This window comes from Salvelinus namaycush, chromosome 28, assembly GCF_016432855.1.
Source record: "Salvelinus namaycush isolate Seneca chromosome 28, SaNama_1.0, whole genome shotgun sequence".
In the NCBI taxonomy this organism is placed as follows: Eukaryota; Metazoa; Chordata; class Actinopteri; order Salmoniformes; family Salmonidae; genus Salvelinus; species Salvelinus namaycush.
The window spans coordinates 31896260-31922911 of NC_052334.1; the positions used below are offsets into that span (position 1 = coordinate 31896260).

The 26652-nt window shown below is 43.0% G+C and overlaps 1 protein-coding gene across 1 annotated transcript in view; it reads right to left on the minus strand.

Moving 5' to 3' along the window:
- The window catches only part of LOC120023072 (rho guanine nucleotide exchange factor 10-like), a 105214-nt gene that overhangs the window by 60816 nt on the left and 17746 nt on the right, over positions 1-26652 (minus strand). Inside the window, exons 2-17 of the mRNA XM_038967027.1 lie at positions 19121-19233; positions 11982-12401; positions 10215-10553; positions 9307-9343; positions 9083-9171; positions 8603-8659; positions 8046-8233; positions 7166-7282; positions 6093-6204; positions 5702-5892; positions 5414-5593; positions 4830-4946; positions 4550-4642; positions 4025-4195; positions 1676-1821; positions 1031-1215 (exon numbers count right to left, since the gene is read on the minus strand). Coding sequence (XP_038822955.1) covers positions 1031-1215; positions 1676-1821; positions 4025-4195; positions 4550-4642; positions 4830-4946; positions 5414-5593; positions 5702-5892; positions 6093-6204; positions 7166-7282; positions 8046-8233; positions 8603-8659; positions 9083-9171; positions 9307-9343; positions 10215-10553; positions 11982-12401; positions 19121-19160 — 2482 coding nt within the window. The 5' untranslated portion in view covers positions 19161-19233. The remainder of the gene's footprint in view (positions 1-1030; positions 1216-1675; positions 1822-4024; positions 4196-4549; positions 4643-4829; positions 4947-5413; positions 5594-5701; positions 5893-6092; positions 6205-7165; positions 7283-8045; positions 8234-8602; positions 8660-9082; positions 9172-9306; positions 9344-10214; positions 10554-11981; positions 12402-19120; positions 19234-26652) is intronic.

The window sequence follows — 26652 nt, forward strand, 5'->3', positions numbered from 1 at the left end:
CAAGAATTGAGCTGTTTATGACTTCAAGCCTATCAACTCCCGAGATTAGGCTGGTGTAACCGATGTGAAATGGCTAGCTAGTTAGCGGGATGCGCGCTAATAGCGTTTCAAATGTAACGATGCTTCGAGGGTGGCTGTTGTCGATGTGTTCCTGGTTTGAGCCCAGGTAGGGGCGAGGAGAGGGACGGAAGCTATACTGTTACACTGGCAATACTAAAGTGCCTATAAGAACATCCAATAGTCAAAGGTATATGAAATACAAATGGTATAGAGAGAAATAGTCCTTTAATAACTACAACCTAAAACTTCTTACCTGGGAATATTGAAGACTCATGTTAAAAGGAACCACCAGCTTTCATATGTTCTGAGCAAGGAACTTAAACGTTAGCTTTTTTACATGGCACATATTGCACTTTTACTTTCTTCTCCAACACAGTTTTTTCATTAATTAAACCAAATTGAACATGTTTCATTATTTATTTGAGGCTAAATTGATTTTATTGATGTATTATATTAAGTTAAAATAAGTGTTCATTCAGTATTGTTGTAATTGTCATTATAAAAAATAAAAAAAGTTTCTACAAAATTGTCCGATTAATCGGTATCGGCTTTTTTGGGTCCTCCAATAATCGGTATCGGCGTTGAAAAATCATAAATCGGTCGACCTCTAGAGGAAATGGTATTGATTTTACACACAACAGAAAACAAGTTATTGCTCCCTGTACTGTATATGCAATGTACAGCCAACTGTGCACAGTAATGGCATGGTATTTCAATACAAGACCTCATATTCCCCTCTTTATGATTAGTTATGGGGTCATAAAGGAATGATTGCATCATGGAATGGAAAAGCCAGAGTTTCAGACCTCCAGTCCAGACCGCCAAGTTAATAGCTAATCAAAAATCAGGGTTCCGGGCCTTTGGGCCACTCTGTACACCCCCAAACCACACATCATATCTCATTTAATTTCACCCGTTACGATAGAAATCAGGACCCAGAAAGACCCCTGTGACTGTGAGTGGGACGTACTTGGCTTGGCGTTGACGACCACCTTCTCTCCAGAGTGGGGTTGGGGGGTGAAGCGGCTGTTGTCGCCCAGGTCCTCACTGGAACCAAACTCTACCACGTCCACAAAGCTCAGCGGGACACTCCACTTCAGCAGGAACTTCTGGCCCGGGGGGACGTTGCCACTACCACTGCCATCCACACTGCACCTGGATAGAAGAAGAGGAAACGGTGAAGTAGGCTGACATACAATAGGCTGAGGATTACTGCTTTTCTTCACAGTGATCAATACAATTTTCCTCAATCAAGATTCAACTTGATCAAGAGTGTCTTCATCACTCCTGTATGAGTTGGTGTAAACACAATCAGGGTAAACTAAAGTTTAGAATAAATAAATGAGACAATTCAATCAAAAGGTAGGCTAAATTATTTAACATTGCCAGGCATATGGTATGCTGTATTAAAGCTATGACTGTATTTCTTATAGCTCAAATATCTTCCTGCCAGAGCCAGTGGCCAGTGTGGTGAAGTGTTCTATTGACATACAGTAGTCACTAGTGTAATTACAGGGCACTCACTCAAACATAGGGAGCTGATCAGAATCATACCCAGAAAGGGTGCTCTGTCTGTGGATATAAATCCTGGCCAAGGTGGTGCGTTGGGTCTTACCGGACGTTGGGCGTGGCACACATGAGCACGTCGTTGAGAAGAAAAAGGCGTCGCTCCTTGGTCTTGATGACCTCACCGCGGTCGTTGTAGACTGTCTCCACCATGTCGTCTGAGCGAATCAGGTAACGGCTGTCGTTGTTCAGGAGCTGGTGGGTAACGAAGGGAGACGCAGCGGTCAGCTACAATGGATTTGACAATATTCCCGAAGGTGAATTTAGGATTTATTGTAAATGCATGGTAATCCCCATGATTTATAAATACATTCTCTAGATATTGCAGGGAAGACATTTTTTAGATCTCAGTAGAACTTTTAAGTGTGGTCCTTGTCAAGGGTGACATGTATATTTAGTTAAAGTAGAATATACACATACTATTTTAAGCACATCCAGTTTACAGACAAGTGTGCATTTAGACATAGTAAATGCACTTTGCAGCATACACAGCTCCATAAATATAGATGCCATGCGGTGGCTGTTAGCTCTTGCGGGCAGACAAATAGACAAATAATTAGACAGTAGGGAATACTGATTTTATACCTTCCTCTGTTTCAGGCACTGAGCTATCTCATTATATATATATATATATATATATATCCAGTTGAAGTCGGAAGTTTACATACTTAGGTTGGAGTCTTTAAAACTCGTTTTTCAAACACTCCACAAATGTATTGTTAACAAACTATAGTTTTGGCAAGTCGGTTAGGACATCTACTTTGTGCATGACAAGTAATTTTTCCAACAATTGTTTACAGAGAGATTATTTCACTTATAATTCACTATAATCACAATTCCAGTGTTTCAGAAGTTTGCATACACTAAGTTGACCGTGCCTTAAACAGCTTGGAAAATTCCAGAAAATGATGTCATGGCTTTAGAAGCTTCTGATAGACTAATTGACATAATTTGAGTCAATTGGAGGTGTATCTGTGGATGTATTTGAAGGCCTAGCTTCAAACTCAGTGCCTATCATGGGAAAATCTAAAGAAATCAGCCAAGAGCTCAGAAAAAAAAAATTGTAGACCTCCACGAGTCTGGTTCATCCTTGGGAGCAATTTCCAAACACCTGAAGGTACCACGTTCATCTCTACAAACAATAGTACGCAAGTATAAACACCATAGGACCACACAGCCGTTATACCGCTCGGGAAGGAGACGCGTTCTGTCTCCTAGAGATGAATGTACTTTGGTGCCAAAAGTACAAATCCATCCCAGAACAACAGCAAAGGACCTTGTGAAGATGCTGGAGGAAACAGGTACAAAAGTATTTATATCCACAGTAAAATTAGTCCTATATCGAAATAACCTGAAAGGCCGCTCAGCAAGGAAGAAGCCACTGCTCCAAAACCGCCATAAAAAAGCCAGACTACGGTTTGCAACTGCACACGGGGACAAAGATCATACTTTTTGGAGAAATGTCCTCTGGTCTGACGAAACAAAAATAGAACTGTTTGGCCGTAATGACCGTCGTTGTGTTTGGAAGAAAACGGGGAGCCGAAGAACACCATCCCAACCGTATAGCATGGGGGTGGCAGCATCATGTTGTGGGGTTGCTTTGCTGCAGGAGGGACTGGTGCACTTCACAAAATAGATGGCATCATGAGGCAGGAAAAATATGTGGATATATTGAAGCAACAAAGACATCAGTCAGGAAGTTAAAGCTTGGTCGCAAATGGGTCTTCCAAATGGACAATGACCCCAAGCATACTTTCAAAGTTGTGGTAAAATGGCTTAAGGACAACAAAGTCAAGGTATTGGAGTGGCCCTGACCTCAATCCTATAGAAAATGTGTGGCAGAACTGAAAAAGTGTGTGCGAGCAAGGAGGCCTACAAACCTGACTCAGTTACATCAGCTCTGTCAGAAGGAATGGGCCGAAATTCACCCAACTTATTGTGGGAAGCTTGTGGAAGGCTACCTGAAACGTTTGTTAAACAATTTAAAGGCAATGCTACAAAATACAAGTTGAGTGTATGTAAACTTTTGACCCACCGGGAATGTGATGAAAGAAATAAAAGCTGAAATAAAATCACTCTACTATTTATGAAATTTCACATTCTTAAAATGAAGTGGTGATCCTAACTGACATAAGACAGGGAATTTTTACTCTGATTAAAATGTCAGGAATTGTGAAAAACTGAGTTTAAATTTATTTGGCTAAGGTGTATGTAAACTTCCGACTTCAACTGTATATCAGATTTGTGGATAGATGGATTCTTAGATCGAGGCCTTGACTTTACGAACACACCACACATTGTAATAAACAAAATCTGTTTAAAACACAAATCATCAAGCTATCGAGGACATACACTGAGACTCTATGGTCTGAACAAGATCAATGGTGTGTGTGTTTACCTTGTTGAGGTATCGTTCGTTCATGGCCTTGGCTATGTGTCTGATCTCGCAGCGCTGGTCAGCGTCCCGCTTCTTCTCGTTGAGCTTCTCAGCCAGGGTTTCCAGCTCTGTCAGGGCCATCTGTAGGTGTAGCCTGTCACTGTGGCCTACTGGGGTGTTTTTCAACATGTCCTGCCATAAAGCGTGGAGAGATGACACATTCAGAGCATTACATAGCACAGATCACACCCAGAGCTTCTCTACAGTGGCATAGCATCGGTTGAAAACTATTCAGATTCCTTCAGACAACCATTGGGCTGTCTTAAAAAAAGGTTATCCTCAGTCATAACAATTATGAGTGAGGATAAAAATGTGAAGTGCCCGGAGACCAGAAGCAGAAATACTTTCCCAAGAGTACACACACCACACAGTGTAGTGCATTTTTAACACAGCTCTTTGTTTAGTGAGTATGTGGCTCCCTCTGCTGGTGAATCTATGCAATATTTTTTTCTGAGGGCAGTGTGGACGCTAGAGTGAAATCGATACCTGCAGCAGCAGAATGAACTGAGGGAATCTCTGGATGGGCTTCATCATGAGTCCGTAGAGAGTGACCCGGTCACTGCTTGTATCCTGACGATGCTGTGGAGAAAAAAGTAGGACAATCAATGATTACTGATTGATGCACTGCAGGACAATCCAATACACAACCACAAACTATTTTAGTTCAGTCTGTTAAGGGTAGAGCCAGAGATGCATATTCTGCACAGCTGTATTTTCACAGGAGCATACTTTTTATTGATTTGAACAACAGTGCTCTCTGACTGACCTTGAGGAAGTCCAGGAAGCTGGGTTTGGAGGCACACGTCTTCCTGACCACCGCCATGGCCGTGCTGAAGTTGTTCACAAACTCACAGTAGGCATCCAGCACCATGGACTTGGAGAACTGGGAACCAGATATGTAAAGAGAGACAGAGGGGGGAGAGAGCAAGCCATCAACACCTCATAGTCCAACATAATCATAGTCAGGAATGGAATCATCCTGGATCCTGGGCTCAAAATAAACTGTTAGCTAGAAACATCAGGGTGGAGCACTTCCTCCAAGAACCCAGCGCAGCTGTGTGTATGTGCAGCATCTGTGTGTGTCTGTGTGTGTAGGCATGGGACTAATTCCTTTACAATGAGGCAATTTGTAAAAACACTGAGTCATGGGAAACTTGCATTATAGCTTCAGTCAGTGTTATGCTAAATGGTGAAGCCCAGTGCAGGACATACAATCTTTTCAGTCCCACTAGTTTTGACCAATTGACCACTGTTAAATACTCTTCCAGCCTTTAATCTTAAAAGTAGAATATTAGGAATGGAATCCTTCCTATGTCCCGCAGCACAGGATTCACTTGCCCACCAACCCACCGAGGCAACAAAGACGTCCCCAATCATTTCCAGACTGTCCCACTCGGCCACGCGGCATGCCAGGGCGATCTGGAACAGGGCGTGGCACTGGAGAATCTCCCGAATACGATAGAACGTCATCTTGAGCTTCCTGTCGCTTAGCAACCTGGGCTCAATCTCTGAAAGTGGCTTTTCATATTGCTAATAAGAGAGAGAATAAGGATGATGAGGATGTGGATGGTGGGAACTCTTTTCCTTGAAGAAATCACTATAAAGTTACATGAAATGTATCAAGTGAAATTAACTTGCCTCTAAAATCCGCTTCAGTGCATCCAGATAGGTCTTCTCACTCTCTAATATGGAGCCCAGTATACACCTCCTCACCACCTGTTGTTGTGAGAGCCCCTCAGGGACGGGACTGAGCACTGGCTCCATGTTGAAGCATTCCACCTCGATGAAGAGCTCTGACTCCTCATCCTCAAAACAGGTCGACTTCCTCTCTGAGACACACAGGAGAGACGTGGTCAACTCAAAATCAGATCAGCATCACCCAGGAGGTTACTACACATTGTTAGTGGATGAATTCCCCTTTACAATGTTAAGTGCTTGCAATTCATCACAGATCCCAGATACACTAGTGTAATTAACTGACTAATGTGCACAAAAAGGACCGAAGTCCATGTTCTGCTCTTACTCTTACCATGACAGTGGGTTTTGGTCTTGATGAACGACCGTCCCCTTTTCACCGCTGCTTTGGTCTTCTCCAGGCCGTCTTTGGTCCCGTCTTTCGCTGCCTTCACCAGCTTTTGCATCTTCAGGTACATCAACAACAGTAAATAGCCCACCATCACAGTCAACATGATACTGAAGCTTTAAGGGAGGAGCCGTGTTAGGAGAAAAAGGGAAGATGGCAGATCATGTAAATACAGGAACAGGATATTTTGGGTAACTGGGTGGACCAGAGCAAGACAGCAACTGTGACAGCAGCTGAACTGAGTCAATCTGAACTAAAGGATTCTCACAAATGCATAAGGGCATGAAGAGACAAGTACTTGACTCTAAATAGGGAATGTGAGTAGTTTAGAGGCACTTTGATTAGCTAGGGTAGGGTCAAAGAAGATCGTGGTCCCGTGTGGCTCAGTTGGTAGAGCATGGCGCTTGCAACGCCAGGGTTGTGGGTTCAATTCCCACGGGGGGACCAGGGTTCAATTCCCACGGGGGGACCAGGATGAATATGTATGAACTTTCCAATTTGTAAGTCGCTCTGGATAAGAGCGTCTGCTAAATGACTTAAATGTAAATGTAATCTACCTAGACTGCTACTGTCTGCTGAAAAGTATACATTTGGAGTAGAACCATCTTTTTTCATAGATTTGTTTGAAAGTGTTCGGTATTATCATTATCCAATGAGTGGACAGAGATGACCAAGTACGCACCTCCTGTCTAGGCCTACACACAACTCAGCTGCACTGGTGTCTCAGTCTGCTGTAGAACTAAAGGCATGTCACTAAAGGGGATGGATAGTTGCCACAACATCCACACAGTTAGTGGCACAGGGCGATGCACACAAACCCATGCAGATGCACAGGGTGATGTAGACAAACCCACCACCAGACATAAGAGCAGGATGAAGAGAAACCAGTTCGGAGTCAGTCGGTGAGAGACACAGTGAGGGAGGTCGGGGGTTAAGGATGCCGAGGAGGCATGAACCCTAACCCTTGTCTAGCGGAGGGCAGGGTGACGACACACACCGACCAGTACGATGGCATTTACCTTCTGCTCGTGTTTCTGTTTAATCTGCTGCAGCTCTACCGTTCCCACTGTATTTGCCATAAGATCTTTCATCTTTTTCTCATAGTGTTCTTTCAAGCGTGTCAGATCTTGAGAAAGCTAAATGAAAGCAGAGCAATTTGAAGCGTTACCAGACCATCCCTTTGAAGGTGCTCAGCCAGAGAGCAGATCATGCCCTCACACCAACCCGCCCACTCTCACCTCAACTAAGGCCTTGCCTCCTTACTCCTATTTTGTCTACCACCCCGGATACTCATCTTAACAGGGCCTATTTCTCCTAAAGAAGCCAAGCAGTCACTTTGTGCAGCCAGCTGAGTAATAACCATGGGGTTTCCCTGGCAAGACCTCTGGGCTGAAAAAACAAGTGGGCCATTCCCTTCAAACCAAATACACAAATGAACTGTATATTATCAGGAACAATAACATGTGCAGCCAGAAGGCAAGAATAAGCCCATGGTGTATTTACATTAGCTCAAGTAGTAATCATTTGAAATATGCTTGACTCTCCTGTTTAACTGGATATGATCTTTTAGATATTCATTGTGTCCCACTTATTCTACTTCCTCATCTGTTCAAGATGCAGATATAAAACTACACTTCTTTAGCTTCTCTCTTTGTGGTGTCCATCTGCACCTTGTACATCTCCTGGTGAATGAAGATAATACACAGAACCTTCCTATTCTCTCTCAATCTTCTACTCCCTATAGAATATGGCCCTTTAGTATATTACTGTATATTCCCCCTACTGTCCTCAATTTCTTGTACCCAAATTCCAACTCTTCTCACCCCCTCTCCACCCTTCTCCCTCCACAGACAGACAGGTCTGCAGACAGCGGGAGGGTAAGGTGCTTAGTTTACATACATGGGTGGTCTTGCTCTGCGGTGGCTTCCCTCTCATGAAGGCATCAGGCAGGCCGTTCTCCCCGTGGCCCTCTCCGTCACTCTGCTCGTCGTAGCTCTCAAACTCGCTGGAGCTCCAACCGTTGTCTAGGGAGCTGCCACAGCCCTCCTCCCCAAACTCCACATCGTCATAGATCATCTCATCTGTCTCTGGGGGGGGGGGGCAAAGGGTTAAAACCAAGGGGAACAGCATAAAAATCAGGGTGAAATATATTAAACTGCCATGTTTCACTTTGTGTTCATGTACAGTAAGTTAGCATGATCATAAATCAGATCAAAAGTCCTTGGCACGAATAACAAATTCTATACGGCAGTTCTAGGGCATCAACTGAACATAGCCTAACACAGTTTGATTAGGGGCACATGACATTAATCTGATGAATAATTCCAGCACATTATGTTTTAGAAATGCAAAAGAGTTAAAAAAGACTATGCAGAGGTACTCAGACACTGTGGCAAAAGGGCAATGACAGTACAATGAAAGAAGGATAAAAGGAGCACAAAGAATGTTGCTCTAACCTGTAGTTGAATCAGAGTTCTCTCTGGGCACGTCATCATAAATTACTTCATCTGGATCTAAATGACAAAGCAACCATGTTCCAATGAATTAAAGGTCTCAACGTGCAACAAATCTTCCCACAATGAACAAAATACAGTTTCAGGGAACTGAGGAGAGGCAAGACCACACAAGGGCCGGGTTCCTCAAAAGGAGCTAGAGGAAGGAAGTGTCTGGCGTTTCATTTGAGAAAAAAAAAGACAGAATCCTGAAAACTGCATAATCATGCATTGTGCATGGGACTTTGTGGTGGACTCACATCCTCACAGAATGCTCTGAAAACCTTAATGCCCGTCCTGTGGTGTTCTAAGCAGGCCAAAAAGTATGCATCATTGTTACCACAATTCTGTAGTAAATACTAGGTAAACACAAACAGGACAGAAAATGGCAGGAAATGACATATTTCTCATTGGTAGCTAAATGAGAAGAGAATGATTGCTCACTATCCATCCAGGCTGTGTTTGCAGGGTCCGACACCCATTTGGACAAAGCATCCTCCTCCCTGATGGCAGGATACTCTTCACTGAAGACACTTGAATGAAAAGAGAAATTATAACCATCTGCTATTCCAATGCAAATAACCAAGATGCCACAATCACAAATTCTAGCAGATCAACTAGATGACATGAAGCAGATCAGTGAAGAGCCTGACAGGAGAGTCACTCACCTGTCTACAGAAGTGTTGCATGTCCCCACCACAGTAACTGAAGGGAGAGAGCGAGAGAGACAACAGTAATGAACTTGGACTACTCCTTTAATAAATAAAAACATGACCTAAAATGTGCAGTTTGCAATAAACCTTATGTACCACCAGGGGGCAGCCATCACTGAAACTAAACTTGTATTAAAGAGCTATAAAGATACTTCAGAATGCATTGCTCATTCTAAAAACTGTAATGATGAACTGCTATATTATATTAACGATAGGCCTACGTTTCAGAATATTTCCTACAGAACAACCTTACAGTATATTGGAACAGTCAATCAATGTATTGGCATTTTAACTCCAGAATATATCCTTTAAAATACTTTTATAAAACACTCCAAATGTCTTCGCATTTTTCACAGGAGTGACTGTGATATGTTGGCTAGCTTAAATTACACTGCAATTTCCCCCCAGACTGGCCAAGCCACGAATTTGAAAAGTGCTACTGTGACATTGAGAGAAAACAGGAAAATCCTCAACGCCAACACAGAATTTAGTGGCCGGCTAAATTTAGCCCCCACTTCCTTGTGGCAAGGCTTTAGAAAAAAAGGAATGTGACGGAGAAAGCAGAGGAAAAATGAGTTGGGAGTACAGAGTATGCAGGTGCCATAGGCTCTCATCTCAAAGTCAGTAGGGGAGAGGACGGGGGAATTCCTCCATAGGAAAAGGAAGTCAAAGTTTGAACAGTCATGCCCACCACATTATTCAGTGCTCGGTTCATTGTAGAAACAATCTACAGTATAAAATACATTACATCATGATATTCTGAGGTTCGCGGCATGAATGCAGAACAGAGTAGAAAGAATAGAAGAGGAACGTCTGTTCAAATCCTTCTACAGGTTTCCACTCTGGGTGGGTTCTTCCTTTACCGTCCTCGTCCACAGAGAAGTGTCGGATGATGATGGGCGTGGTGTAGGCTGGCGTGATGAGGGGCACGCCAGAGGGGGTGGCGTATCCACAGGGCACAGGCACAGAGTAACCCGGGGGGACACAGGGGGGACTGGTGGGGGAAACATCCTGTCCCTCCCCCTCCTTCTCCCCCTCTCCTCCCACCCTCTCAACCGGTGAGGAAGGGGCAAGCCCATGCTGCTGCTCCAGCTGCTGTAGTTGGACGGGGGTGATGTCAATCACAGAGTAGGGGTTGACTTTCTTCTGGGAGGTGGTTCTGGGGTTGGCTGGGGGAGGGTCATCGCTGGACACTTCCTTATCTACAATGGAAATGTAATACAGTCTGTTAGCCCCAAATGAGCCCCATCAATACAACACAGCTACAGTTGCAGGATGCTCTGAATGTGCTGGAACTAGTTTGGTACTGGATTACTTTGCAGTGCCGAAATACTTAAAAAGGTAGTGCCATAACATTTCATAAGAGCAATTTGGTTAAGTGAATAAGATCATTGGAGAACACTGAAGAAGAATACTGACTGATTTACAGCAAATTTTCTTAATACTCCAATCTGCTTGGCTCAGACAGAGAGACAGCTGTGTGTTTACGGTTCCACAGCAGAGAGAGAGGCCTCATCTCGGGCCCTGGAGTCAGAAGAGATAAATAACCCACTAGAACACACTACAGGTAGATAGTCTAGTGGTTAAGAGTGTTGGGCCAGTAACCAAGAGGTTACTGGTTTGAATCCCCGAGCCGGCAAGGTGGCGAAATATGCTGCTCTGCCCTTGAGCAAGGTAGTTAACCCCCAACAACTGCTCCCTGGGTGCCGATGATGTTGATTAAGGCAGCCCCCCGCGCCTCTCTGATTCAGAGGGGTTAACTTAAATGCAGAAGACACATTTCAGTTGTGCAACTGACTAGGTTTCCCCTCTTTGATTCCAGGCATAACCCTATTGGGTTACATGTAGAACTTTTTCCCCAGAAGCTTCTACATGGAACCCAAACGGGTTGACCAATCGGGACAGCCGGAAAACCTTTTTGGAACCCTTTTGTCCTAAGAGTGTACATATAGATATGCTGAAGGGCAAACACTACTGAACAGCCAATGGAGAGGGGCCTGGAATATCAATTGGACTGGGCTGTAAGTGTCAGAGGGGGAGAGACATAGGAACTTGGGCTATGACTGCTAGAGAGGGACAAGAGCATGGAATGTATGTGTTAGCAAGAGGATGAGCTAGAGAGCAGTAGTATCCTGCTGGTGTCAAACTGTGTGTGGGTCCTTTGTAACTCAGTTGGTAGAGAGAGCATAGTGCTTGTAACGCCGGCGTAGTGTGTTCGATTCCCGGGACCACCCATACGTAAAAATGAATCCGCGCATGACTGTAAGTCGCTTTAGATAAAGAGTCTTCTAAATGGCATATATTCTTTTAATGAATTCCAGGAGTCACCCTGCACCATGCAGCCAGCGACACCAGGCGTCAGGAGAGACGGGCGGTGCTATTGTCTATCCCTGCCTGACATGGAGCATGTGCCAGAATGAGGTTATATAACATGTGGAGGCAATAGTCACAACATGCGCTGATGGATTGCATGACACGCTCTACTGTACAGCACCCACTGAGTGTGGAGCGATGATATGCTTGTGGAGGTACATTATTTGTGTATATTTGGACTACGGTGAGACAAAAGAGAGCCCATCTTCAGATCTCCAGGTGCTAAAGAGGAACACTGAACGGTTGTTTCCACTGACCAACAGAGTCTGTTCCTACAGGAGAGGAGTCCTCTGAAGGTGGAGGAGGGGGTAGGTCACTGTCTGTGTCAGCTGGGACTAGGACTGCTGAAGCCTCTTCCCCTTCTGCTGCAGCCACAACTGCTGTGTCTGTTGTGGCCATGGTAGCTGGAAGTGATGCGGCAACTGTAGCAGTAGTTGTGTCCACAGTCGCTGTCGCTGCTGGGGGGTCTGGGTTTGAGGGCTGCCCCTCTAGGTGGGTTTCGGAGTCTGCTCCTTCTGGCTCTGGGTGGGGGGCCACACCATTGGTCTGGGCCCCGTAGTCAGGGGCCAGAGGGGCAGGGGGCGGCCGGTCTGCCTCAGGGACCTCATCCCCACTGTCGTCAAATTCAAACTGCTCCCCCTCTTCTTCATCCGCATAAGGCACATCGTCCGCCAACACTAAGCACAGAGAGGAGAGACGGAGAGTCAGATTAACACAGCTAACGTATACAGTGCCTTCAGAAAGTATTGATACCCCTGGACTTTTTTCCACATTTTGTTGTTACAAAGTGGGATTAAAATGGACAAAAAAAACATTTACGATCTCCACAAAATACTCTGTACTATTAATACAAAATTAAAACACTAATAGAATCTTGATTAGATACATTTTCAACCCCTTGAGTCAATACATGTTAGAATCACCTTCGGCAGCAATTACAGCTGTGAGTCTTTCTGCGTAAGTCTAAGAGCTTTGCACACCAGGATTGTGCAACATTTGCTCATTTATTATTTTAAACATTTTTCACACTCTGTCAAATTGGCTGTTGATCATTGCTAGACAACCATTTCAGGCCTTGCCATAGATTTTCAAGCAGATTTAAGTAAAAACTAACTCGCCCACTCAAGAGCATTCACTGTCTTCTTGGTAAGCAACTCCTGTTTAGATTTAGCCTTGTGTTTTATGTTATTGTCCTGGTGAAAGGTGAATTAAAATCTCCCAGGTTTTCCTCTAGGATTTTGCCTGTGGTTGGTTCCATTCCGTTTCTTTTGTATCCTGAAAAACTGTCCAGTCCGATTACAAGCATACCCCATAACATGATGCAGCCACCACTTCGCTTGAAAATATGGAGAGTTACTTTAGCAAAACATATTTTGCAGTATTACTTTAGCACCTTGTTGAAAACAGAATGCATGTTTTGGAATTCTTGTGTGTGTGGGGTACAGAGACGAGGTAGTCATTCAAAAGTCATGTTAAAATGATTATTTCACACAGAGTGAGTATACGCAATTTTTTATGGTGACCTGTTAAGCACATCTTTACTCCTTGACTTGTTAAGGCTTGCCATTAAAGAGGGGTTTAGTGCTTAATGACTGAAGACATTTTAGATTTATTTTTAATTAATTTGAAAGCATTTTGAACATTTCAGGCTGTAACAAAAAAATGTGGAAAAAGAGTGAGAGAACATGAGACACATGGAAGTAGAACAATTTAAGTTTAATAATTACGCTCAAAGAGCATCACAAGCTCAAAACATAGTACCAAGTTAAATATAAATCACTCCACCAAATGCAGGTTTGTAATTAGCAAAAGGGTGGGTCTATGTTTTCAATATAACTCTGATTTTATTTTTGTATATAATTTAGCCAAACTCATTCAATAAAAAAAAAAAACAGGAAGTTTAATATAATCGCTCCAATTCAATCAAAACGTAATGTAAGACAACTACTAGTACTTGCATTACAATGTTGACAGCAAATTATTAATTTATTTAATGAACTAACGTTTGGGTATTGATCCAAGAGAACATCAGCTATCAGCCTAAAATAAGCCCTGCAAGTTAAAGTTGAACATGGAACATTATGGGAACGTTATGGGGATGTTATGGGAACATTAGAGGTTGTGCACAATATTTAAAAAGGTCTTGCTAAAACAAACTAATGACAGAGTAAAAAAATGTACCTGCTACTTCCTGTTCAAAGAAACCAATGACTAACTGACACACAGGAGTCAAATTGTCTTCCCACAATGCAATTAGGCAAACAGGAAACAGAGTTGTCACACCCCCAGTGACCAGGAAAACCACCGTCTTTCCCATCTCAACAGTCCAAAATGGCTTCCTCTCCTTTCAGATCGGTGTGGATGAAGAAATGGAAATGAGGAACGGAAGTCACTTTATACTATTGAGACGTAGCACTTGTGTTCCAGAACAGGCATCCTAGGCATCCCTGTATGAATAGGGCCTGACTCAGCTACAATAGTATGAGGGTGTACTGTAGGCCGTCATTGTAAATAAAAATGTGTTCTTAACCGACTTGCCCAGTTAAATAAAACTGAAGGAATGCAGTCTAAAAAACACTATGGAGAGGTTGCTTTCTCTCTCTAACCTAAACTGCTGAGGGTGTATATGGAATATTATTGTCATTGTCATTGTAGACCTCATTCAGAGGACTACTCTTAAAGTGACATGGTGTTTCGGGTTAGGGGCAACCTGCTCTCTCTATACAGTTTATTGTTCTTTTCACTGCTAAGGTATAGGAGGTTCCATTGGGAGGGTTGTGTGTTGGGTTAGTCACAGGAGGTTTGTTCAACTGAACATGTGACAGATTGAGGACACTGACTGACACCATTGTAAGGCGTAGAAGAAGAAAGAAAAAAAATGCTCAAATGAAATCTCGACAGGCATTGAGAGCACATCTCTGGTACTTTCTGACAGCGGACGGGAGAGGACCTGCCATACTGAACAAAGGAGGTGAAGTAGGACAGATAAAGAGGAAGGGGTGTAAGGAAGGGGTGTAAGGAAGGGGTGTAAAGGGTTGATGAAAAGGTGGTAAGGTGTGACGAGAAAAAGACATAACATCAAAATGCCTGCCGGAATGCTGGCAAAGGATTCACAGAAGGTGACATAACTCATCTGGTGGAATAGAGGAAAGGAATGCTCTGTATTCAGCCCATTCAAACTTCCCTTTCTCTCTAAGTCCATGGACTTCCTATTGGATCCAGAGTCCTATACCACAGTTCCCCTATGGGAGGCGGTAGCTCCAGTTGAGGAGGTCACAACCCCATCTGAAACTGCTACTTCACCTCCCTGGTCCGGGCTGAGTTTCTAACATACCACAGATTCCTCATGTGACTCAGTCCCAGTACAAACACTACTGTCCTATCAGGATTCAGGCTTCCCCATGACTAGATTAACCTACAACGTGAACTCTCATATCCTGACTGTTCCTACTAACAAAGTGTGAAAAATGTCTGGCCCAATTTCCTGAATGACCAAATCAGAGGTTACAACTCTTAATTTCCCGCTTTGCATTTTTTATATGAGAAGATTTTCTACTCAGCTTTCTCAGTATAGGCCTATACCTTTTCTTCTTGACCCTCATTTATATCAGATATGTTTCCTGTCCTGGCTAAGTACTTCCTGTCTGACACTGAGCTGACGTTTATACAGCCGTTACAACAAACACTGGTTAACATAAACTTAGCCTGAGGCTGAGTAAGTAAGGTTCGAGGTTAGGCCCACTAACCATCAACCGCATCACTTACACAACTCGTTAGCTTCTTTGGGCTTGGGGGCAGTATTTTGACATCTGGATGACAAGCGTGCCCAAAGTAAACTGCCTGTTACTCAGGCCCAGAAGCTAGGATATGCATATAATTGGTAGATTTGGATAGAAAACACAAAAGTTTCCAAAACTGTTAAAATAATGTCTGTGTATAACAGAACTGATATGGTAGGCGAAAACCTGAGGAAAATCCATCCAGGAAGCGGGATTTTCTTTGATGTGGGTGGTTTTCAATTGAATGCCTATTGAGTATCTAATGGGTTAGGACCCAGATTGCAGTTCCTATGGCTTCCACTAGATGTCAGTCTTTAGACATTGTTTCAGGCTTGTTTTCTGAAAAATTAAGAAGAATGAGACCTTTGTCAGTGGACTGTAGAATCATGCAGTACTGGTTTGCGCACATGACCATGTGCGCGCCCTTCGTTGTTTTTCCTTTCTATTAAATACGCTATTGTCCGGTTGAAATATCGATTATTTAGACAATTGACAACCTGAGGATTAATTATAAACATCGTTTGACATGTTTCAACGAACATTACCGGTACTATTAGGATGTATTCGTCTGCATGTTTTGACAGCCTTTGAGCCAGTGGATTACTGAACAAAACACGCCAACAACACGGAGATCTTGGGATATAAAGAGGGACTTTATCGAACAAAACAAAAATGTATTGTGTAGCTGGGACTCTTGTGACTGAACCAGATGAAGATCTTCAAAGGTAAGTAATTAATTTTAAATCGCCATTTATGACTTTCATGACTCCTCTACTTGGTTGGAAAATGTTTGTTTGCTTTTGTAAGCGGGGCGCTGTCCTCAGATAATTGCATGGTATGCTTTTGTCGTAAAGCCTTTTTGAAATCTGACAAAGCGGCTGGATTAACAAGAAGTTAATCTTTAAGCCGATGTATAACACTTGTATTTTTATGAATGTTTAATATGATTATATCTGTAATTTGAATTTGCCGCTCTGCAATTTCACCGGATGTTCCTGAGGTGGGTCGCTAGCGGCACGCCTGCGCCAAAAAGGTTAGTTACTAACCCCGCAGGACTAAACTACCTGTTTAATAAGTCCTTCCCCAAAGTGGTTCTGATACATACTACACAGACCAACGTCTCAGAGACCCAAAAGCTTTGAAGTTCCACAGCACGATGACCACTCTAGTCTAAATCACCATTATGATTGACAGACAGTGTCAAAGACCTCAGTTTGGTGTTATGACAATGGCCCATGACTAACACTATGGGCTCTGTGACCCCTGACCTTTCCCCCCCCCCCCGAAACTAAACTTCAGTGAAAGCGTTAGAGCAGAACATTAGGAGAGAAAAGCTGGAAAGAGAAGTAAATCAGCCGTTTCCACCCGTGGTAATGAACAGCTGTGTTGGACCAGTTAGACAGATAAGGAAAAGCTAGCCGCTGCTTAAGAGGTCTATATCACTGCTGAGCCATGGGATGAATATTCATTCTAACATTCTTCATGTCTACTCTCTGAAGCATAGGCAGGGCCAAGTAAAGCAGAGCTGGATGTGATGTAAGAGGGATTGTATTAAAACTTGAACAGATGATTCACATCAATTGCCCATTCAATAATTTGGTCGCAATCGAGTGTGGATGATGAAGCTATAGACAGTTGGCTCTGTGAGAATGTGCGTGCCTGCAGTCTTCTCAATGGTCTCTAGTCAGCACACACACTAGGCCTGTCCCCAGCACCCATTGTTAATTCATAACCACAATATGGATTCTGTTCCTGTGCCTCCCCTCCTCTCCCGTCTGCCACAATGCTCTGCTCAATGAGTCATTGGCTTACGATGTGCTCCAGCATCGCCACGGCAACAATGCAACTGGCTGCCCAGAGGGATTTATCTGGCCTGTTCCTTTCCGAGGGGTGTGTGTGTGTGTGTGTGTGTGTGTGTGTGTGTGTGTGTGTGTGTGTCTGTCTGTCTGATGCTGCAGTATTCAGCCCGAGCTCGGATACTGACGCACATTGTCTGCTCTTCGCAGTTGTGGCACATTTCTCCTCCTCCTCACTCCTTCAGTCCGTGGCCCACGAGCAACGGAGGAGAGGAATGTGTTGTTTGCACACTCTGCTCACACTCTGTCCATCCTGAAAGGCACTCTGGGAGCTGAGCTGACCATCAGTGTGTCCACCAAAACAGACGTTTCAAACCTATTACTTCATCAACACGACCAGAATAAATCCATAGAATACCTAGATGGCCGACACCATGAGCCCTTTAGAGACCTGTTAGTTAATGTTGCTAAAACATTACAATACAGACTGCACTTGCTGTTACAAAAAAAAAAAAGATACCATCTCAGGACAATGAGCAACATCCACCACTACGGGATCTAAAGCATGTGGACACCTGCTCGTCGAACATCTCACCACAAAATGAATATGGAGTTGGTCCCCCTTTGCTGCTATAGGCTTTCCACTAGATGTTGGGACATTGGAAGCAAGTCCCCGCGGCATACAGCCACAAGAGCATTCAGGTGTTGGGCACTGATGTTGGGTGATTAGGCCTGGCTCGCAGTCGGCGTTCAATATTCATCGGAAGGTGTTCGACGTGGTTGAGGTCAGGGCTGTGCAGGCCAGTCAAGTTCTTCCATACCAATCTTGACAAACCATTTCTGTATGAATCTCGCTTTGTGCAAGGGGGCATTGTCATGCTGAAACAGGAAAGGGCCTTCCCCAAACTGTTGCCACAAAGTTGGATGTACAGAATCATTTGGAATGTCATTGTCTGCAGTAGTGTTAAGATTTCCCTTCACTGGAACTCAGGGGCCCATGCAGAACGTGAAAAACAGCTCAAGACCATTATTCCTCCTCCACCAAACTTTACAGTTGGCACTACGCATTGGGGCACTACCAAACCCAGATTCGTCTATCGGACTGCCAGATGGTGGATGATGGTGAAGCGTGAATCATCACTCCAGAGAACGCGTTTCCACTGCTCCAGAGTCCAACGGCGGCAAGCTTTACACCACTCCTACCTGCGCTTGGTATTGCGCATGGTGATCTTAGACTAGTGTGCGGCTGCTCGGCCATGGAAACCCATTTCCTGAAGCTCCCAACGAACAGTTATTGTGCTGAAGTTGCTTCCAGGGGCTGTGAGTGTTGCAACCGAGGACAGACGATTTTTCGGCAATCGGCGGTCCCATTCTGTGAGCTTGTGTGGCCTACCACTTCACGGCTGAGCCTTTGTTGCTCCTAGGTGTTTCCACTTCACAATAACAGCACTTACAGTTGATCAGGGCAGCTGTAGCAGGGCCGACATTTGACGAACTGACTAGTTGGAAAGGTGGCATCCCATGAAGTCAGAGCACATCAGTAAGGCCATTCTACTGCCAATGTTTGTCTATGGAGATTGCATGGCTGTGTGTGAGATTTTATACACCTGTCAGCAATGGGTGTTGCTGAAATAGCCGAATCCACTAATTTGAAGGAGTGTCCACACACAAAAGTGTATATATATATATATATATAGTAGCTGTCGACAGGTCTGGGTTGCAGCATGTGTTCTCATTGGCTACGGGGGGATTTAGATGTGCTGGGAGAGATTGAGTCAGAGAGAGAGGGGAAGAGAGGAGGAGGATGTTGGCATTACTTACTTTCAGGAGGTGGGGGAGGGAAGTCTTCCACAATGTCCATACTGGGTGCTGTTTTCTGGGCATACAGGTTCACTCAGCAGCCTGGTGGTAGTCCTCTACACCCACACATTCCCCTGGAGGAAACAGACATATGGAATGTTAAGATTGCGTGCTATGATACTGTCCACTTATTCAATTAGCTAAGCATAGACGAATGTTCCCATGCATCATCTGCAGCAGTTTTTCCCGAGCTATATGGCCAAGTTACAGCCTAACTAGACTTTTGCCTGGTAAGGTCACATGGTATACATGATCATGAGTATTAATACATGGAAAAAAGTCAAAAGATGGCATGTAATATGATATACACTTATGAAAGTAGCTTAGCACTGATACATCATTACTGTGGCATTTGGCACTGCATTACCCACAGCCGATGGTAAACCAACCAACCACACTCTGTTAATTCCATGTTAGTCACACCAAGGGTAGGGGAGCATTGTGGTCTTGGCTCTTTTGTCTGAGCATCTAATGCAGACAAAATTAAAAACAACATCAAGATCCAAAACGTCCTCTCGCCCCACGTGTTAATGTGTAAACAAACAGTTAATATGATGTGTGTGTGTGTCAGAGCAGGGTTATTGTATCCGCTGACACCATTACGGTCAGTGACTGTGTAAGTAAACATGGTGGAGCTGGAAGCTTCACACCATGGGAATGGAGAAGGAAAACCCTGGGAGTTAATCATTACCAGTGTGCGCGCATGTGTGTGTGTTCAATATCGCGTCAGTCAAGCGTCAACGCTGCTCAAGCACTTTGTAACCTGTTGATTGATTTAGAGTGAGTCAGTAATCTCCTACTGTAGCTTTACCTCCCTCTGATCACGCATGTCCTTATTTTCCAAATAACCAGGAAGAAGAGGTTAACAGCTACGAGGTTCAACTCTACTGAACATCTGATAACAGCTGTCCAAATTGGGATGTCTAAATTTAGCAGTTGTTTTCATTGTTTGAAAGCCAGATTTCACCAAGAAAAACTAGGCTAATTTAGTCTAAAAATAAGTTACGTTATCAAATCAAGACGTTCAGTACAATTTAATTCAATATAGTTCACTAATTCTAGCTCAAAATGATTTCCTAATAAACTTCTGTATGTACAGTACTATAAGCCTATCACTTTTACACATTACAGCATTTCTTATCCCAATACCTTATAACCTGTAAAAGGTCTAACACGGAGGGGCACAGGGTAGTGACAGGTATGCAAGTCAGAGGTCAAGGTGAGGGTGGGGTTAACCGAGGGCTCACTTTTCACTGGGGGGGGGGGAAATGACAATGCAATGCATGCTAAAACAGGAAACACACAGACCTGCACAGACATGAGACCAGAGAGAGAGAGAGCGCATTCTTCCACTGCCTAACATTTTGTTAAATAGATGATTGGACACATGGATGACACCAACAAAATAAGCTTCAAGTTTAGGTTGGAAAGTAGGTCAAGTCTTTCTGTAATGCCTACTTCCTTCAAAAGAGACTAAAATGTCAAACTATCCTCAAGGGTGGATGATATAGCAATGATGTCATTCCATAGAATAAGAGGACCCTTGCAGAGTTCTAGTGTGTTCCATACTATTCAGAGATTCTGCTCTCTAATTAAATTCACACCATAATAAGACAAGCTTACAATACAGTACAAGCATCTGTGAATAAGACTGCTCTATTCCAATGCTGCCAACAAGAGCCAAAATATATACCACTTAGACTCAAAGCTTGTTTTGTATAGCTCCCCTGTGTCTTTGTCCCCACCCAGACAGCAGAGGGTGTGAACAAAGCACACAGGACCAGTGTTTTCTTCTGTATTGTATGTCTAAGAGACAGTTAGGTAGAAAATGTTTGTCCTGGAGACAAAATACTTTATAACTGCTCAAAGTTATAGCTAGACATGTGACTAACCGGACAGATTTAGACAAGGATAAAAAAAGTCCTAAAAGGATGGGATACACCCTTAACATGACTGATAAAATGATTCATCATCGCTATCCTCAGGACTACTGTATGAGTTGGGATTGTGACAAGGGAAGGGAGGGAGTTGGAAGGAGGGAGGGAGAGCTAGAGGGGGTGAAGAGGAAATACAGCAATCAGGTGTGTTCATCCTCTGGGCTTCCTAAAGAGGAAAGAGAGACATCCCTTTCTGACAGATATTTCCTAAATTAAATGCCTTTAATATGGTTATTCTCATGGGCTATGTCTTGTATTTGATAAATGTGACATTTAAATGTAACCTATTGTCTCACTTTTACAGAAGACCTTAAACTCAGGTTACTGTAAACAACAGTCTTGAGTCCAGACAGACGACCTTTCCGGAGATTCCTCCATTTACCTTCCGTTGACTCCTACATTTCCTAACCAGCTCTTTTACTTGCTCGGTGGGGAAACAAGACGCACCTCGGCTAAATTACATCCTGTGTGGCCTGTGGCATCTAGGCCGGGGGGGGGTCCTCTCACATACAGTACCAGTCAAAAGTTGACACACCTACTCATTCGAGGGTCTTTAAATTTTACTATTTTCTACATTGTAGAATGCATGTAATCATGTAGTAACCAAAAAAGAAAGTGTTAAAATCTATTTAAATATATATATTTTAGATTCTTTAAAGTAGCCACCATTTGCCTTGACAGCTTTCTTGGCATTCTCTCAACCAGTTGCATGAGGTAGTCACCTGGAATGCATTTCAATTAAAAGGTGTGCCTTGTTAAAAGTTAATTTGTGTAATTTATTTCCTTCGTTTAAGCCAATGGCAAGAACAGCTCAAATAAGCAAAGAGAAACAACAGTCCGTCATTACTTTAAGACATGAAGGTCAGTCAATCCAGAAAATGTCAAGAACTTTGAACGTTTCTTCAAGTGCAGTCGCAAAAACCATCAAGCGCTACGATGAAACTGGCTCTCATGAGGTCCGCCACAGGAAAGGAAGACCCAGAGTTACCTCTGCTGCAGAAGATACATTCATTAGAGTTACCAGCCTCAGAAATTGCAGCCCAAATAAATGCTTCAGAGTTCAAGTAACAGACACATCAACAGTTCAGAGGAGACTGCGCAAAATCAGGCCTTCATGGTTGCGGCAATGAAGCCACTACTAAAGGACACCAATAAAAAAAGAGACTTGCTTGGGCCAAGAAACATGAGCAATGGACATTAGACTGGTGGAAATCTGTTCTTTGGTCTGTCCAAATTGGAGATTTTTGGTTCCAACCGCCGTGTCTTTGTGAGATGCAGAGTAGATGAACGGATGATCTCCGCATTTGGTTCCCACTGTGAAGCATGGAGGAGGAGGTGTGATGGTGTGGGGGTGCTTTGCTGGTGATAATGTCTGTGATTTATTTAGAATTAAAGGCACACTTAACCAGCATGGCTACCGCAGCATTCTGCAGCGATACGCCATCCAATCTGGTTGCACTTCGTGGGACTATCATTTGTTTTTCAACAAGACAATGACCCAAAACACACCTCCAGGCTGTGTAAGGGCTATTTGACCAAGAAGGAGAGTGATGGAGTGCTATATCAGATGACCTGGCCTCCACAATCACCCGACCTCAACCCAATTGAGATGGGTCGGACAGCATAGTGAAGGAAAAGCAGCCAACATATGTGGGACCTCCTTCAAGACTGCTGAAAAAGCATTCCTCATTAAGCTGGTTGAGAGAATGCCAAGAGTGTGCGAAGCTATCATCAAGGCAAAGGGTGGCTCAAATATATTTTGATTTGTTTAACTTTTTGGGGGGTTATTACATATGTGTTATTTCATAGTTGATGTCTTCACTATTATTCTACAATGTAGAAATATATATATATATATATATATATATATATATAGAGGGGGTGTGTTCATCCTCTGGGCTTCCTAAAGAGGAAAGAGAGACATCCCTTTCTGATAGATATTTCCTAAATTAAATATTTAAATATATTTAAGAATTAAATATTTAAAAAACTTGAATGAGTAGGTGTCCAAACTTTTGACTGGTACTGTACATATGAAACTCACTGTTGGTCTGTCAGCACCCTATACTTACTACATCATGCCTATTGGAGGCTTCCAAACATTCCTTTAAAAGTAGGTCTAGGTGGCAGGCAGGGTGGCGTGCAGGGTGGTGGGCAGGCAGCTGAGCCTGGGGGGGGGGGGGGGGGACAGTCTGATGACAGACTTGACCAAGCATATCATTACAAGTCAGCAACACACAAGTAAACCTCTGTGGTTAGCCATGCACAGACAGGAAAATAGTAATCTAGGGCCTGCAGTTAATGCTGCTGATTTGTTTCCAGTGTGTTCACAACAAACGTCACTAAAACGAGTCACAACTAGGGCTGTTGTGGTGACCGTATTACCGCCACACCGGCGGTCACGAGTCATGAAGGCAGTCAAATTCCACATGATAGTTTAGTCACGGTAATTAGGCTTCTGCAAGCTCAGATGTTGGTCATTACCAAACTTGCTAACTGCCTGGTACTCAGCAATCTATTGTCCCTCTAATCACTCTGACATCAATGCAAGTATTCGAAAATGTAAACAAACACTTCATGAGAGCCCATGACCTCATGTTGTGCAACATTTCTATAGGCTATGAAATTGTGAGAAAACAGAGTGATGGCCGCTAATAAAAAGAGGATTCCATCAGCTTTCTATAGGCTAGGCCTCCTATATTTATTGATCAACTTGCCTAATATTAAGCACATTCCTTGGATTTACAACATAGCCTACCTGGCAGGCATGAAAATAAACCACGGGGAAAAGCGTCCTCCATTCGCTATTTAAGTGCATAGATGACATGTATTTTTCCCCTGCCCCGATACAGGTGCATGATAATGGTCCATTTTAAATCATAACAAATGTCACACATATATAATTTATTCTGATGGGTGACAATATTAGCCTATCACTTGTGAATTATATATTATCACTTGTGAATGATTCCCATCATAAGAAACAATGCCTTTTTTTTGCTACTTGTTCGAATCATAGCCACACACCTCATCAAAACATATAGCCCTATGGGCTAGGCTACATAAGTTTTGTTATCACAACTAAAGTGGCCAAATTACTTCTTAAAATTAAGTACATTAATCTGCTTTACAAGGGGTGTAGAGCCTAACTGCCATACATAAGCAGCGCGACAGTTTAAAGTGTGGGGAAGATCATATTCACATTTATAATAAAAGCATTACATGCATAATTGCATTTGTGGTCACTTCTGATAATGGTGTTTTCAGCAAATGGAACATTCACGCTTTTAGCCTACTACCATGTGCTCATTGCTGCGCTTATAATGTGAAGAAATAGCCTAATAGTTTATCAAACTTTTAAGCTAAAAGTTCTGATCTGCTGCGTCAGCCACATAGCATTAAAAAAAATACATGCTGGTTGTATTAATTTGGGATCCATCAAATCACAACTGTCCCAGACTGTTAGGAATATTTATTTCTCACACAGAATAGGTTGGCTTTTGTACTATGGGGGATAGTAGATTGACATAGGCTAGTGCTTTTGCTGTTCGTTAGGCCTACTCATATTGTTGGCTGATGAAAAGTAAATGTGGACAGTTCTTCCAATATCTTTTAAATGCACCTCGGCATTGGATAAGGACGGGCACAGTTGCGTGCGCTCCCGATGTGTCTGTCTTAACTTGTAGCCTGTGAGAAAGACCAGATCACGTGACAGAGCGCCACGCAGTACTCCGGGCCACAAAAGGCATGGATTTTTTTAGGGTGCATTACAGACACAAAGGGGATGCGTGAAATTCGAGGCATTATCAAGTGCTTGTCAAATTGTGAATGAGAGACTGATGTAGTGTGAACAGCCTGTGCAAAAAACAAAGCAGAGCTCATGCCTTTCAAGTGCCTTTTTTCTAAATCATTAGTCTCATCATGCAGCCTTAAAATGTATAAAAAAATCTAAACATGTAGTCCAACTTTTGTAGAACAACTGAAGTTACATTAATAACTCTAAATTAAGCATATAGGAGTAGCTGTTTCTTTGTTAACCACTCACAGAATAGCCGCATGTGCACACTCCCTTAAATCGTTTGGAGCAAATATTTATATTTTATTCAGCTTTGTTCAATTGGGTTCTCATACTATAAAATAATGCCGTGGAATTATAAGCAAATCTCGTCTGCTAAATAAACTATTGTAGCCCACAGCCATAGCCACATCAGGACAACTCAGAGTATGCTATTCTTTTCTGAAAGACTATATTTTCTTCATATCATGCTTCTTTAGATCTGTCTAAAATAAAATTATGGATTTATTGTGAAGGTGTAGGCTATATTACATTACATGGATTTATTGTGAAGGTGTAGGCTATATTACATTACATGGATTTATTAGACTTTTTAAAATGTCTTGTAGGCCATGTGTGGAAGCCAGGAGATGCTAAATGTGTTTATGTTAATTAACGGTCAATCACCGTGAGACCGACAGTTATTTGGTTGACAATCACCGGCTGACGAAACCGCCACAGCCCTAGTCACAACAGTAATAATAAACATGTTCACAAAGGGTGAGGAGTTATCACATACATTGACTGCTGCATAATGAAAATCACAATCTACTCAGTAATTACTTCAAACCAAGACTGCAGCCAGGCGACCAAATTGTGTGTGTGTCACTGACAACTTCTTGTTGTTTGAAGAGTTTGACGCCTCTATGAAGCCAAAAACATCTCAAGCACTTTTAATGACAAGTGGCATTCCACAAATGGTTTGACAGAGTCACAAACAAAACCCAGAGCCAGCGATGGAACTCACAGCTTCACCAGTAGAGAGAATCTTCTCTCTACATACATGCACACACACTCCTTCTGCTTATCGGGCTGGAGCTATGTCTCTCTGCATGGCTGTGTTATTGGCAGTGTGTCATTGTCTCCAATCACCAGCATTACTGTAATCAGTGGTCCATTATACACACAAACAGTCCTCTCTGTGAATAGATGGACAGGGATGACAAAGATACTTGCGCTGGGGAGGACAGTGTCCTGTAGCCTACTAAAATGGCCAGGCACTCTCTGTCCCTCTCCCCTCTCTGTATTTCAATTCAATTTCAATTGAAGGGGCTTTATTGGCATGGGAAACATATGTCTACATTGCCAAAGCAAGTGAAATAGATAATACAAAATTAAACAGTAAACATTACTCACAAAAGATCCAAAAGAATAAAGACATTTCAAATGTCATATTATGTGTTGTAATGATGTGCAAATAGTTAAAGTACAAAAGGGGAAAATATATAAACATACATATAGATTGTATTTGCAATGGTGTTTGTTCTTCACTGGTTGCCCTTTTCTTATGGCAACAGGTCACATATCTTGCTGCTGTGATTGCTAACCCAATAGATATGGGAGTTTATCAAAATTGGATTTGTTTTCAAATTCTTTGTGGGTCTGTGTAATCTAAGGGAAATGTGTGTCTCTAATATGGTCATACATTTGGCAGGAGGTTAGGAAGTGCAGCTCAGTTTCCACCTCCTTTTGTGGGCAGTGTGCACATAGCCGGTCTTCTC